Raw genomic sequence first — 13,753 nt, 5'->3', positions numbered from 1 at the left:
GGGAAACGAACCTTTTTCCTAACACAAGAAGTCTTGGTCTACATGACACACCTGTGGCAACAAAAGGCACATAAATATCAAGTAAAATACAATGAAGTATTACCTGTATGACGATATGAAGTATGTAACCGCTGCTGAATAAATACTCCTGCATCGTTCCAAAATTTCTGGTCCTTGTGTGCTACCCATGTTTTACCATCAGTAAATGACATCATAAATAGAACCAAGGAATATGATTCATCATCAGACCAACTAACATTTTAACTAGCTTCATATGAAAAAGTACTCTCCCTTTTGCTCCTGCATTTAGTCTGGATTAATTTCCATCACCGCATATCATCCTTGATTTAGGGATATCCACTACATGTAGTCTGTTCAAGTTACCGGTTGCTTCTTAAATACTAACTGTAGAAATTAACTTCCCAGGAGTGCGGGTTTCCTTGTGACAAGTTCCCTGATGCTGTTCTTCAATGGCAACTAATCTACTACGCCGCGTACGTTACTCCTTTGGCTACTCCATACCATAGATAATATATCCCCCCTGGATTGGAAACTAGTAATCGCTACTGGTTACAGGCTAGTTTCGCGCCCCCTTCAATAACAAGACAAGTTTCTCTGGGCAAAACAAGACTCACCACTGGTAAAGGGTTCTTTCTCAAGAAGTGGAAGCCAACAGCAAGTTTCGAGGCAATTGCAAATTGGCCCTTTATTGTGTGAATGGTAGAAGCAAAACTGAATGCGAGATCAGATGGTTTGGACACATTCAAGGAAAACACTGAAACCCTGCATGCTACGCCCTTTGCACTCAGACCATACTATGGAGCATTATTTGATGACTTCGTAGTGTAAATTGTGTAGTGATACTGTTTAGAACCACAGAGAGAATGTGCTTCCCATTTTGCCAAAACATACCATCCCAAAAACCTGCCAAAGAAGTTATAGGAAGGCATATTATTTAGCCGAGGCAATTCTTTATAGCATAGTTAACCTTGTGATACTTTCTTTTTCTACCTACAGTACTTAGTTTAGCCAAGAATGTGCTTCCAACAAAGCATCTAATCCGCCATTGTAAGCCTTCCAACCAAAAGTGACGCAAAGTGGTCAAACTAACTAAAACAATTATCATAACAACACCACAAGTCATTCTCGTAAACAAAGTAAAGGTGTTAATGCCACTGTTCTGCTGTAATAGGATTGAATTTTTTGAGGCATGAAACCAGCCTAAGGACACTGGTTCTTGTACAAAGTCTATGGGCGCGGCGCAGTTTCCATTCCAGGGGGTATATTATCTATGTCCATACCTTATTCACTGTAATTATCGCGAACCTTTCAATATCCATGTGGAGACAATGGGATTAGCGGGGATCAATCATCAACTGCGATATTTAGCATCAAAATATACATGAATAAAAGAAACAAAACGTTTACTTCCCTAGAAAAGGTTTTTGTTATTCCATTGAGCAATTCAATGGGCTGCATCAACTGCGTCACGAACTATTGAGCGCACTTGTGCATGTCCTCCCCCCCACCAATGAATGGTGCTACACCATATCAAATAGAGTAAACTATTAGAATCTCTACTGCAACAGCCTACAAACCATTCCAGGCAAGGCATGCACTAAAATATTTGTGGGTGCTGTCACTGCTGATTGTCTGGGTGATGTAATTGAGGCCACACCACCATTGGTATTGACTCCAGTAACAATGTTGTGATCATCATTCAGCTAACAATGGACCAATTAGCTTAGTCTGAGATTATAAAATGCTATAAGAACTACCTGTACAAGATCAGTCATATCAGATACTGATGTCAGATCGGTACAATATCGGTAGGATTGGTAATAAATTTCCTAGATCAGATTGGTATCAGTAAAGCTCAGAAAAGTTGAATCGGTACATCTCTACTTTATTACTAGTCTGAAACTAGCTGTCTTAATGAAGGTTCAGTTCAGTGTGCAACGTGACACAACCACAATGAACTTTGACTTAAATTTTGCTTTCTGACATAATTGTGGAAAAGGCTCATTGTAAAATGTTTACAAGATAGTCCCGTTCACTTTTTCCAAAGATTTTTGCTTAGGCTCCTAGGTTAGTAGTGAACACCTCGTACAGGCTCTGCCCTCTGTGTTCACCCTACAGTGCCTAACTGGTAAAGTTGATAAATACTTCATTATACAGTGCATCTACTTTACATGTAATCAGCTAGCTAGCTAACTTTTAATCATTTGGGAACAAAGGTTAAGTCAGGAGTCTTCTTGGTATTCCTAATAAAATGCTATTGTGTATGTTCATAACTGACTTTACAGTACATTACATTGGTAAATTTTGTCTATGGTGAGGATAAGTATACTAAAAGAGCTGACTTCAAGGGGAATCCTATTTATTTGCTTACTTAAGGAAAGGAGTTGTACTAGGGCTGGGAGATTATATCGATTGTGGGATTAATCGTGATTGTCTCTGAACATCGTGATGTTGATATATTATATATATATATATATATATATATATATATATTAATACCATACCTGTTTCACTGCCCATACAAAAGTCTCAATAGTAGCAGTGAAATTTGTCCCGTATTTCACTGCTAGCAGTGAAAAAGTTGTAATTGCAATTTCATTGGCTAGAATTTATGTTAACAATGTAGCGCTGATTAGTGTTGACATGTGTTTAGTACATAGTGACAAATTGCGTGCATGTGTATATGCAGCGAGTGTGGTATTAACTGGGAATAGCATGGGTAGCAGTGAAATTTGGGATAAATACCACTCTTGTTGTATTGGAAATGGTAAATTTCCAATACAATTAATACTCGTGGTATTTATCCCAAATTTCACTGCTACCCATGCTATTACTAGTACTAATCGTGATGTTGTGACATCACATGCAAATGTGTATTAGTAAATTGTAAAATTCAAAATGGTGGCACATACTGTTGTGGAAGAACACCATCTGGGAAACAAGCTTGATATAGTTCATTTTGTGAATAAATCTTACTGTGTAGTTTAAAGCTTAGCTGTTAGAATTTTAAGGGTACTATTGTTCATTATGCTGTTTTGTATTAAACTGTAACTGTCATGGCCTTAATTGTGTTGAACAGTTGTACACAATTTCAATGTATATTAAATAATTCATACAAAGTTGTGCAGTTATAACATCGTGATAGTTATCACAATCGTGATATGTTGCATCTCACAATCGTGGAAGTAGCAAAATGTCACAATCGCTCAGCTCTAAGTTGTACATACTTATTTGGATGTAAAATCTGATATTGAACTTTTAAAAATTCCATTCCACCATTTCAGTATTCCATTCCACTGTTTATATATTCCCTTTTTGAATAAGGCTAGCCAGAAAAAAGCGTTATAAGAAAAATATGTCACTCATAGTTGAGATATCAGCACTCTGCTTTGGCTCATGTTGTGGTAGCTTACCACTATTGTGTCTGTTATTCCATGGCAGTCTTGAACCTGCAGCCTTGAACCTGTAGCCTTGAACCTGCAGCCATTCACTTTACGCTCGAATGCTTGTCTGTCAGGTGGCCAGGATGTTAATTTCATGTACTTGTATCCATAGAAACTCTAGAGAGTGACTTATGATCTCAAAGTATCCCATGTGGATCTAAATGGGCATTAGTTCATTTAAGGTTTTATAGCACAAGTGCTGAAGGTCTGTAGAACACCTGGTCCTGTGCAGCCTGCATGAGATGCTATATAGCTACTACATCTGTATAGCTATTTAATGTGCAAGTATTCCGTCTTTTATCCAGTGTTGTGGTCGTGTTGTATATTGTGTATCTGTAGGGTGATAAAATACCAGAAGCACATTTTGTATGTGAGTACATTTTGAAGTTTATTCACTAACTCCTTTTACCCCCAAGCCTTTGCTGTACATGTACGCATCATTGCTTTTGTTATAAAATATACTTTCAATTTTTAAGAGTATTTAATTGCCCTCCTAATCCAGCCCCTCATTTTCTTATTAATTTTTTGGTGTTGTTACAGTTTGAAAATGACCCGGAGCATCGGGCACACCAGATAGTGTGTAGCCGATTGATCGATGAAGTTGTACGTGATCTAGTACCAGTGTTTGTGAAGGAAGCCAACCATGAACTTGTGTTAGGGTAAGCAGCTATGAGCAACATCTAGTAATCTTCAGGGTTTTCCCTAGCAAAAGCAATAATGCTTGAGTTTTTTAGCTGCCACCATTAAAATTATTGTGTGATTTTAAATAAAAAGCAGTACTGTGTTACACTGCTGTAGTGAAATTTTGGGAAAATCATTCATATCCTGAAACCTGCTTATACCTGAAAATGTCAGTTCTCCATCCGGCAAGTTAGCAAAAAGTCATATGATAATACATAACATGACATTTGCCTGATGATTCTACTGATGTTCCTCATTCCATCACGGTCTCTAGACCACTTGTACATTGTCTGTTAAGCCATTGTGAACCTGCTGACCGTGTTTTGTGTGGTCACATACTTGTCCTGTCAACCATACAGTGTGTTTGTTGGTGGTATTGTGAAAGATATTATGCTTTTATTTTCTGCTGTGTTGATCCAGTTATAGACCTTAAAGGCTTTATTTATTTCAGTAAACAGAGTAGTGCTATAAATACACAAAGGAACAGCTGAATTGTGGGATAGCCCAAATTATATTACTGATACGTATTTATATCCTCAACAGTGTTCTGTAGTACAAGCTATAATTTCTAGAGGATGGGTACCTCTGATAATAAACTTCTGAGTTAAGTAATTCAGTAGTGTAACCTTCCATAACATGAACAAAGCCAACAGGTCTGAGAAGATTTTAGGACAGTTAAAAACTATCATGGATTTTTAGTACTCAATATTAAATATTGTTAATGGTGAAGTACTCACAAATACTAGTTACTTGTAGCCATACTCATTTGACAAGTTTTGCACCATATTATTAGCAGTTTGCAACCTTTTCAAGTAACAACGATGATACACACACTGTATTACAGTGCTGATGTTAATGTTCCTGACAAGCAAAGTGCATCAAATTCCACCAATTGAACTCCACAGCTCAGCTTTCGTAGTGTCACTTCTTGACGAAAAATGATGTGTCATGTGAGCTGAAAACAATTTGCCACATACATAATCTTAACGAGTACTTGAGTACCAATTTTACTATCCTAATATCAAAATCCTTGACAAGTATCTGAGTAAAAATGGGCTTGTCCTCTAGTGATGGGCGATATTGATATTTTGCTATACAATTATTGTCATGAACAAATATCACGATTATCACGATTATTGTCAACTCAATTCTTGTGATGACAAACACTAAACACATCATGAATTATTAATTGAATGGTTAAATTACATTGAAAATTTACAAATATTTCTCTGATTACCACGATTTTTACACGATAATTGCTGATATCGATTATCACTAGTCAGTGAAAAGTATACGATGTCGGTTATTGCGAATAAAATAATCACGATTATCACGATAATTGAATAAATGCCCATCCCTACTGTCCTCATAGGGAGGGTTCATTGTAGTTTTATGTATGACCTAGTAGTCCAGTCTTTATGAATATGTAGTTATTAAGTCAAGAAATGCATCAGGAAATAGAAGTTGAGTTATGTAGATGTATCCATGAATGGCAATTGTAATGCAGATAATACCACATGTGTACAGCATATCACAAATACTGGGAAAGAAAAGTAGTTTAGTGAACTGTTAAGTCTTTTATGAACTGATTTTTGTTCCAACGTTATTCTCTCTACCAAACTTCCCACTATAGTTACCTGCAGGAACATGGCATCCACCGGGAGCCACTGGTACATGTAGTGAAGAGACTTGTTGATGAAGTGATTGAGGGATTAGTGAAGGAGGAGGTTGAGATGTTCATTACTGACACACTACAAGGACACCTCAACGAGTCAAGAGCAACGTTGCTGACTGACCAACTGCTAGTCGACACCATTGATGAAGAATATCTCACCACTCTGGTAATATTTGTGAATTATATTGTGTACTGTGATACTGTGTGGTAGTGGTGGTGTATCGAGGTCATTCTATTGAGTACATATATTAAATGTTATGGTCTGTGACTTAAATATAATACCAGCATGTACTGGACTTTAATGGCTGATCAAATTACATGCATGCATGTACACACATACAACATATACAACATACGTGCATGCACTGCACACACATACACACACACGCACACACGCACACGCACACACACACACTACACACACCACACACACACATACATACACACACCACACACACACAACACACACATACATATTCTGCTCTCTGCTGTACTACTGGTAACTGCTGTTATTATGTTTCAGGTGTTGGAGGTTGTTGCAGAGCACCATTGTGAGGTGGTGTATAATGAGTGTATTGATGGTGAAGTGTTGATTGTGATAAGAGAGTGTTTACTGGCTGAATGGGCAGATGGTAGCTGGTCTCAGGTGTGTAGTGTAATGTGTTTGTGTTTGTGTGTGTGTGTGTGTGTGTGTGTGTGTGTGTGTGTGTGTGTGTGTGTGTGTGTGTGTGTGTGTGTGTGTGTGTGTGTTGTGTTGTGTTGTCAACTGGAGAAGTGTAAGCAACAAAAAAAAAAAAAAAAAATTCTCACTGGAGGAATGACAGGACACAGCTTACCACTGCTCCAGTCTTTATTAATTTATTGTTTATAATTTTTTTAATAGGGCATTTATATAATTAGTGTTAATCAGAGCAGTATATGCCAACTGTACAGGACTTGTTTTAATAGTAGGTGGCACTTACTGTAAGAGCCCTCCGGTGGGGGTATTACTAGTTATTGTGCAACACCAACAAAAAAAAAACAAATGAAGTCACGTCCACAAGATTTTGACTGCTTTTTTTGAGCTTCAAACTGTAAGTACGTAGTACGTACTGCATATGACTTCTGCTATTTGATGACATGCATTCAAGAACTATTAGAACCTACCTGCAGGAGGAGGTGTCTGTATGGCTTAGATCCTGAGATGTCTTGTCAATGGCATTGCTGTGTAGAAGTGCAAATAAAGGCTTAATAGAAGGCTTTACATGTGTGTTGTGTGTGTGTGTGTTGTGTGTGTGTGTGTATGTGTGTGTGTGTGTGTGTGTGTGTGTGTGTGTGTGTGTGTGTGTGTGTGTGTGTGTGTGTGTCATGTGTGTGTACAACTGACTGTTATCCTCCTAGGGCTCAGCGTTCATCACCCCAGTCATTGATCAACTAACACTAGACCTTCTGTTACGTCATATTGCTAGTCAGGGATCACTACTGGACATACAACACAGCAGTGATAACATTATGAGTGGTAAGGACCCCCCCTCAACATTTTGTTGTAGAGGTTTGGAGGAGTTTGGTTATCACGTGTTTGTGAACATGAAACCGCATTAGCTACACCCACGAGCAACTCACTTTGTTAACATCAATTCCTTCAAAACAAAGCTGCTACTGCACTGAGCATTACTGGTTTATTTGGCTTGAGACAGATGTACGTGTATAGCCCGCTAGGAATTTATTAGTAGCAGAATGTAAGCAGTAATACAATCTCACATACCCAGACCAATACACAGCAGGAGTTTTCCATTTACAGATTACAAGCGTCATCTGTAGTTTGTCTGGTGGCATGGAAAGTTCTTTTGGAATGAAATGCATGTACATTGTAACCAGCTGTGTTTCCATAGATATTGAATATGTTACTGCACCTAACAGCAGTGACACTTGATACACACGCGCATGCACATGTACACACAAAGTCATCCTTAACAACAGTACTGCTGCCACTTTGTCACTAAGATAAAATTAAACTGCGAACATTCACACACATACCCTTAACACATAATTGCTTGCCCACCATTTTATTGTACTATGAATCTCTCAATGGTAATGGAGTAGTGATGCACTGATAAGAGATTTAGTTTGCCGATTAGCCTATATTGAAATTTACATTACAAGTTATTCATAATAGCCAAGTGGGTGCAGCCTTCATAAAAAAATAAAAAATATAAAAATAAAAAAACTCCACTGCTAAAATAGTAACCTGTCAATCGTAAACTTTCCATGTATGTTGTTTGTAGTTGTGTGACAAGCCAAGCAGCCAAGCTGTGGGGAAAAGGGTGTAGCCTTCTGAGCTAATAAATGATTTGTCTATATCCAGTAAATATCATTTTGATACGAAATACTGTGGCTGTAGTAACCAGGCTGACCATTGTGGGTAGCACTGGTTCCACAATCACATCATACCCCCTCTAATGTGATCAGTGCCTCATGTGTACACTTATTAACAAGGTTGTGTTGTCATAGAGATGATGTTGAGGGTGACCATACAACAAATGATGGAAATTCATGAGAGGGTGGAGACCACACGAGGAAGCATCATACTACGTCACACTCACCAACAGTACTTTCAAGAAATGGTGTGTTTTGGGGTTGGGGGAAGGGAAACCAAGGTCATTCTAAATACTTCCTTAATAGTCTCTGCACCAAATCTTTGTCCCTTTATATGGAGGATTTTGCTGTGTCTATAATTTGTAGATCTATTTATGTAATGCTCATCCAGTCCTTGTAGAGTGTAAAATGTTTGCTGTACTTGAAAATTGTTGTAGTATTGGATGTTGTCCAAATGTGAAAATTTCCAGGCAATAAAAATTTTCAGATGTGTTTATTGTATATCTAACAGTGTTATACGTCATCCAGCTGTGTTTTGAACACTTGTTTCTATTGGTCTGAAACACGGCATGAATTAATAATGGTGTAACTGTTTCTTAGACCATCCCTTGTTTCCTGACATCTGTTTGCTGTCAACACTATCATATAGTTCCATCATTCCAGAGCTTTCTTGTGTACTATATGCATGTTCAGTGTCCTTGAAAACATGTCAATGAATAATGGACTACTTTCCTGCCCGCAAACATTCCCAGGGAATAGTAGTACATGCAGAACTAAAGTCTAGTTTGGTGTCTTGTCAGTCTTTTTGTTTTATTAAAAATTTTGTAATGGTAAAAAGTAATTATTTTGTGTTGTGTTATGATAACCAGTTCTCCTTGGGCCACATATCATAATTCAACTTGTGATCTCAAGGAAATGGAAAGATAGGCTATTCCAAATCTAATTTATAAAAATCAATTAGAAAAATTGACACCACTATACCGAATAGTCTATAAGATTTATAACCATGCAATGTGGATGTCATGGCCCTTACAAATCTTCTTACCCAAGGCATTAGTTTCCTAACTGTTATGTCTTGTTTGGGTGTGTCATAAGGTTATAATGTGTGTTGCTCTTAAACAATACTTGTTTGTTGCAGGCTTTTGATGTGCTGTTGGCTGCCTGGCGAGACTTATGGAATTAATAAATATGTTGTGTATTTGATATTTACTACATTATTTCGTGAAATATATTTTCTTCTGTACAAATTATAATTTCCGCCCTAAAAAAACATGTCCGATACAGGCTACGTACTGGTGGACGGAGGACCAGAGCCGATCACGGATGTCAAGATTCTATCGAAGAAGGAAAGCAAACCAACCGACTATGAATTGGTAGGTAAAGGTTTGGGTTTCATGGGGGCGTGGTTTATCGTCACTCAGCGAAATCTAACATGCTCAGTTTTCAATATTTCTACTGATCAGTGACTATTGAGAAACATGCACCCATAAAATACTTACGAGTTAAATACATTGCCCCCAAATGCTGGTGACAATACTATAGTGAGCGGAGTAGTATCCGATGAATAACTTTGTGTTTCAGCTGGAGAATACCTATCTTGACAAGCAGAAGGTGAACTTCTTGGAGTCCAGTGGGTTACTGAGCAAAGGGAAACGATATCTTGTATTCACCAGGAAGTATCCATCTCCTATGCAGGTATAATATCTGTAATGTGGTGTGTCTTATTAGAGGGCGACTTTATATTAGGGACATGCAGTGGTGACGGACTTGAAACTAAAATCAACTGGTGAGAAAGCAACGATTGGGTATTATGAGCTTGCTATAACTGACGATGATCGTAAGTATAAATTCTCCTTGTGATATTGTTTGACATGTTCTTGTCTCCAGACAAGGAGGCATTCAGTGGGGGAAAGAGTTTACTGATTAAGTTCACTCCGAGAGAGCAGGCTGATAAAGCTGTAATAGATCTAATCATTTTGAGCTCCCAGAAACTTCGTAATTTGCCTGAGGGCTACCAAAGACTTCCGTAAGTTGTCTTAATTATATGAAGAAGTATCGATGCAAAAATTTTTTTACAAACCCGCTAACTCCACAACCAGTGCATGTACATTCTTTCCTATGTAAGGAATTGCCATTCTTCTTGTGTCTGTGCCCAGCAGGTTATTACACTAAAGTGTAAATGTTGTCAGTACAAGAAACTACAAGGTGGGATGCGACAGTGATTTATCGTATTAAGTTCTAAAGACTTCTTTTCCTATTCTGTATACGTTCTCGTGTAGTTTGCCTTATCCATTACAGCAAGATACTGATCCTGTCTGTCTATTAATGGTGTCCTTGTAGCTTCAATTGTCTGAACAATTTTCTGTTTTAATAACATTACAATACTTGCTATATTTTAATTAGGTGGGATACTAGTAACTTCTTTGTCACATGGAATTGATCCAAGGGAGTTCAAACTCTGGTTTAGTAGCCCACTATATACCCCCTTTTTGTTCACATGTAATCACCATACTATGGTTTTTATTGGGTGATAATTGTCTCCAAAGCATAGTATGTGGGAGAATTCAGGTATAGCTGGGATGATATGGCTGCTAAATTGAATGTGGCTTCAATATTACGAAATGGGTTTAATTCTATGTATATGATAATTCACTGCTAGGAATAAGCATAAAAAAATCTGTAAAAAATTGTGTGGCTTCTCCCATTGGAAAAAATTGTCTGACTATAGTAGATTTTAATTGACCAAAGTTGACATTGGTTTGAAAAGATGGCCAATAGCTCCACTTGATATTTGTGGGTTTAACAATGAAATGAATCAAATAATGAAGTTGTGTACTGTACGACAGATGATTTAGATGAAAGAAAACAATGAATTCTAACTTCATTAGCTTTGACGAATTAAACATTGACGAAAAGTAATGTAGTTATGTTATACGTGATACAATAATACTAAATAATATTTTTCAGGCAGCACTTATTTGGAGAAAGAAAACAATGAATTCTCGCCTCATTAGTCATTAGCTTTGACGAATTAAACATTGACGAAAGTAATGTAGTTATGTTATACGTGATACAATAATACTTTTCAGGCAGCACTTATTTGGAGAAAGAAAACAATGAATTCTCGCCTCATTAGTCATTAGCTTTGACAAATTAAACATTGACGAAAGTAATGTAGTTATGTTATACGCAATACAATAATACTAAATAATTGTTTTCAGGCAGCACTTATTTGGAGAAAAACAAATTTGTTACCTTTTATTCAAAGTATCCTGTTACATAGACAGTTGTACATTGTTTGGGACCTACTTGACATGGTCACTATAATGAGGTGGTCTTATGAACGAGGTAGCCACAAGCAGTGACATTTACTGCAGGATATTCACTATGTAGGGAGATTAACAATTTCAGCCTTTGTTATAAGGTTGGCAATCTGTCTTCTGTAAAGTCCACCCAACCAACGACAAGTGAAGAGAAGAATAAACCTGCTGAACAAGCCTCACCTGGTGTACCTGCAGGACAGGAATCCACCCAGCCAGTTGAAGTGACCACTCTTGATAGTATACAATTCAAATTGAATGACAAGAATGATCCTCAGAAGTTACTGCAACAAGTAAGTCAAGTCACGTTTGTCTCCGTAGCACATTCCATGTTGTTCATAGTTTACCGTTCCAAGGATATCCACGTTGAGCACACAGGAAATAGAAGACAAGGTGAGGTGGTATGTGTGTGTCTTTTAAGTGTGGGAACTTTAGACAGTGACAGAAGAAGTGTGGCCACTTTGTGTTCTCTATCAGAAGTAAAAATATGTAATTTTGACACTAAACCTTTGTCTGTATATTGAGGGTACTATCAAGTCTTATCTAATTTGTGCCACCTACACTTAATTGTTACTTTTCCATCCATCAGTACTCACAAATGTGGGTGGTGGATTTATTTTTTTATTAACTAAATAAGATAGATCACACAACATACAACACAGCTCAGAATGAAAGCTAGTTGCTAACTTAGGCTGGCTGCATTCCAGCCACCAGCAGGGTACATAACAACAGTGACATGGAAACTAAAAATTTGTTTTGTGATATGAACTGTGTACTATAAACCATTTGTGTATTTTCGTCTTACACTGTAGTTTAAATTTGACTTCAGTCTTGAAGAGGAGATTGTAGCACGAACTTAATTACATAATTAAAATCAAATTTGCATTGTTTTACAACATTTACTGTACGTACACCTGTACAATTAATTATAATGTAACAATTAGAATCATTTATACTTGTACATGTTCAAAGTATCCTTAACATAGTAATAAGTACACGTACATACAACATACATAGTCCACAGGTCCAGTTATAGTTCATAATAAATAAACGTTGGTCAAAATCTACCAATAAACAAATAACATTCTGTACAGTTCCAAGGAGGGTACTAGTTTAAGATTAGGATAGTCTGACTTGTGTGCCACCATGTTATCCAAGATGCTCTCTTTCCATTGAGTAACTAAGCTGTTATGGTTCACTTCCAATAAATATTTTGAGGATTTATTGAATGATTTCTTAGTTAGGAACCCTGTGATCAAATAGGTTTCTTTTACTTCAAAGTTGCGTACACCGGGACAATCGCATTCCCAACCTGATCGTAGCGGTACAGCAACCACCATTCTCCCCGGTGTGAGTATCACACCAGTGCTCTTCATAACCAGCTGTACCATCAGTACCACTAGAACGTGAGTGACACCCATCAATCGAGTACGCAGTACTCTACCTCGAACAACTACATAAAAGAGAAGCAATTATATTGTAATTATCATGTGTGTCATTTCCTGTCATTATACCAACACAAACGCCTGAGGAATGTTGGCAATAATAACAAATACATTCCATGAACGTTTTCTATTATTTAATGTTAATAGCTGACATTCCGATGTACGTCATACCAAAATGTGCTGATGCAAATGCTTCTTTGATGGTTAGCTTCTTCAAGGAGCAGTCAGGACACACCTGGTTATCATCTAGATGATCAAAGGAACCGTGATGCCGCTTAACCACTGTGAGGTTACACACATAATGATAATCACTACATAATTGACCTCAAGCATTTGTTTATGCATGCACGAGATGAAGTGTTGCGTGCTATTATATTAGCTATGCTCACCTGAATTAAGCTGCTTCTCTTGTAAGCTGCTGTTCTTCCTGCATTGACCTTCGTTGCAGCCGTCGCTAGCAGTTGTGATCTCTTTGCAAGCGTAGCTCCCTTTCTTGCCGTCTGCTCCTCTGCACGGTTCAGCTAGCGGGCTAGCTACAGCAACCTCTATTACCAGAATGGCGCACACGAAACAGACTGCACTACTCGATTTCATGTTAATTGCAGCTACTCCAACTGGTGTAAATCTCTAACGTAAAATCCAAAATGATCAGCTGGATTTTATAGCTATAGCAGCCAGGAAATAGCTACTGCTGGAAGCCGTAAGAAGCACTTATGAACACGCTATCAGCGGATTCCGGATCGTGAATAACTTACACAACTAAACTCTTCGTACACTCCTCCTCGTCAGTTTGCACAGATCCCCCAAATGCGT

At 37.7% G+C, this 13,753-nt stretch overlaps 3 protein-coding genes across 4 annotated transcripts in view; 2 read left to right on the top strand and 1 right to left on the bottom strand.

The window, feature by feature from the left end:
* Nucleotides 1-9,445, top strand: part of LOC136266795 (uncharacterized) — a 16,800-nt gene extending 7,355 nt beyond the window's left edge. For both annotated transcript variants that reach the window (XM_066061813.1, XM_066061812.1), the window contains exons 4-9: nucleotides 4,005-4,123; nucleotides 5,779-5,986; nucleotides 6,344-6,466; nucleotides 7,201-7,318; nucleotides 8,311-8,423; nucleotides 9,314-9,445. In XM_066061813.1, the coding sequence (XP_065917885.1) occupies nucleotides 4,005-4,123; nucleotides 5,779-5,986; nucleotides 6,344-6,466; nucleotides 7,201-7,318; nucleotides 8,311-8,423; nucleotides 9,314-9,358 (726 nt within the window). In that variant the 3' untranslated portion in view covers nucleotides 9,359-9,445. The remainder of the gene's footprint in view (nucleotides 1-4,004; nucleotides 4,124-5,778; nucleotides 5,987-6,343; nucleotides 6,467-7,200; nucleotides 7,319-8,310; nucleotides 8,424-9,313) is intronic.
* On the top strand, nucleotides 9,383-12,456 carry LOC136266800 (multivesicular body subunit 12B-like). The gene is made up of 7 exons (XM_066061818.1): nucleotides 9,383-9,548; nucleotides 9,757-9,870; nucleotides 9,922-10,012; nucleotides 10,063-10,201; nucleotides 11,569-11,788; nucleotides 11,838-11,888; nucleotides 12,308-12,456. The coding sequence occupies exons 1-7, from the start codon at nucleotides 9,447-9,449 to the stop codon at nucleotides 12,353-12,355; spliced, it is 765 nt and encodes a 254-aa protein (XP_065917890.1). The 5' UTR covers nucleotides 9,383-9,446; the 3' UTR covers nucleotides 12,356-12,456.
* On the bottom strand, nucleotides 12,364-13,753 carry LOC136266801 (uncharacterized). The gene is made up of 3 exons (XM_066061819.1): nucleotides 13,330-13,753; nucleotides 13,112-13,222; nucleotides 12,364-12,948 (listed from the first exon to the last, which is right to left on the bottom strand). The coding sequence occupies exons 1-3, from the start codon at nucleotides 13,532-13,534 to the stop codon at nucleotides 12,560-12,562; spliced, it is 705 nt and encodes a 234-aa protein (XP_065917891.1). The 5' UTR covers nucleotides 13,535-13,753; the 3' UTR covers nucleotides 12,364-12,559.

This window comes from Dysidea avara, chromosome 9 (assembly GCF_963678975.1).
Source record: "Dysidea avara chromosome 9, odDysAvar1.4, whole genome shotgun sequence".
Classification (NCBI taxonomy): domain Eukaryota; kingdom Metazoa; phylum Porifera; class Demospongiae; order Dictyoceratida; family Dysideidae; genus Dysidea; species Dysidea avara.
The sequence above is the reverse complement of the archived record's forward strand: the minus strand, read 5'-3'. Positions and strand labels throughout refer to the sequence as shown.

Excerpts from the sequence above, each read along its gene's own strand:
- LOC136266800 (XM_066061818.1), top strand. The coding sequence starts at position 9,447 with ATGTCCGATACAGGCTACGTACTGGTGGACGGAGGACCAGAGCCGATC. Across the intron at positions 9,549-9,756 it reads AACCAACCGACTATGAATTG|CTGGAGAATACCTATCTTGA; the intron begins GTAGGTAAAGGT and ends TTTGTGTTTCAG. Across the intron at positions 10,202-11,568 it reads GAGGGCTACCAAAGACTTCC|GGAGATTAACAATTTCAGCC; the intron begins GTAAGTTGTCTT and ends TTCACTATGTAG.
- LOC136266801 (XM_066061819.1), bottom strand. The coding sequence starts at position 13,534 with ATGAAATCGAGTAGTGCAGTCTGTTTCGTGTGCGCCATTCTGGTAATA. Across the intron at positions 13,223-13,329 it reads AGAGAAGCAGCTTAATTCAG|TGGTTAAGCGGCATCACGGT; the intron begins GTGAGCATAGCT and ends GTAACCTCACAG. Across the intron at positions 12,949-13,111 it reads ATTTGCATCAGCACATTTTG|TTGTTCGAGGTAGAGTACTG; the intron begins GTATGACGTACA and ends TCTTTTATGTAG.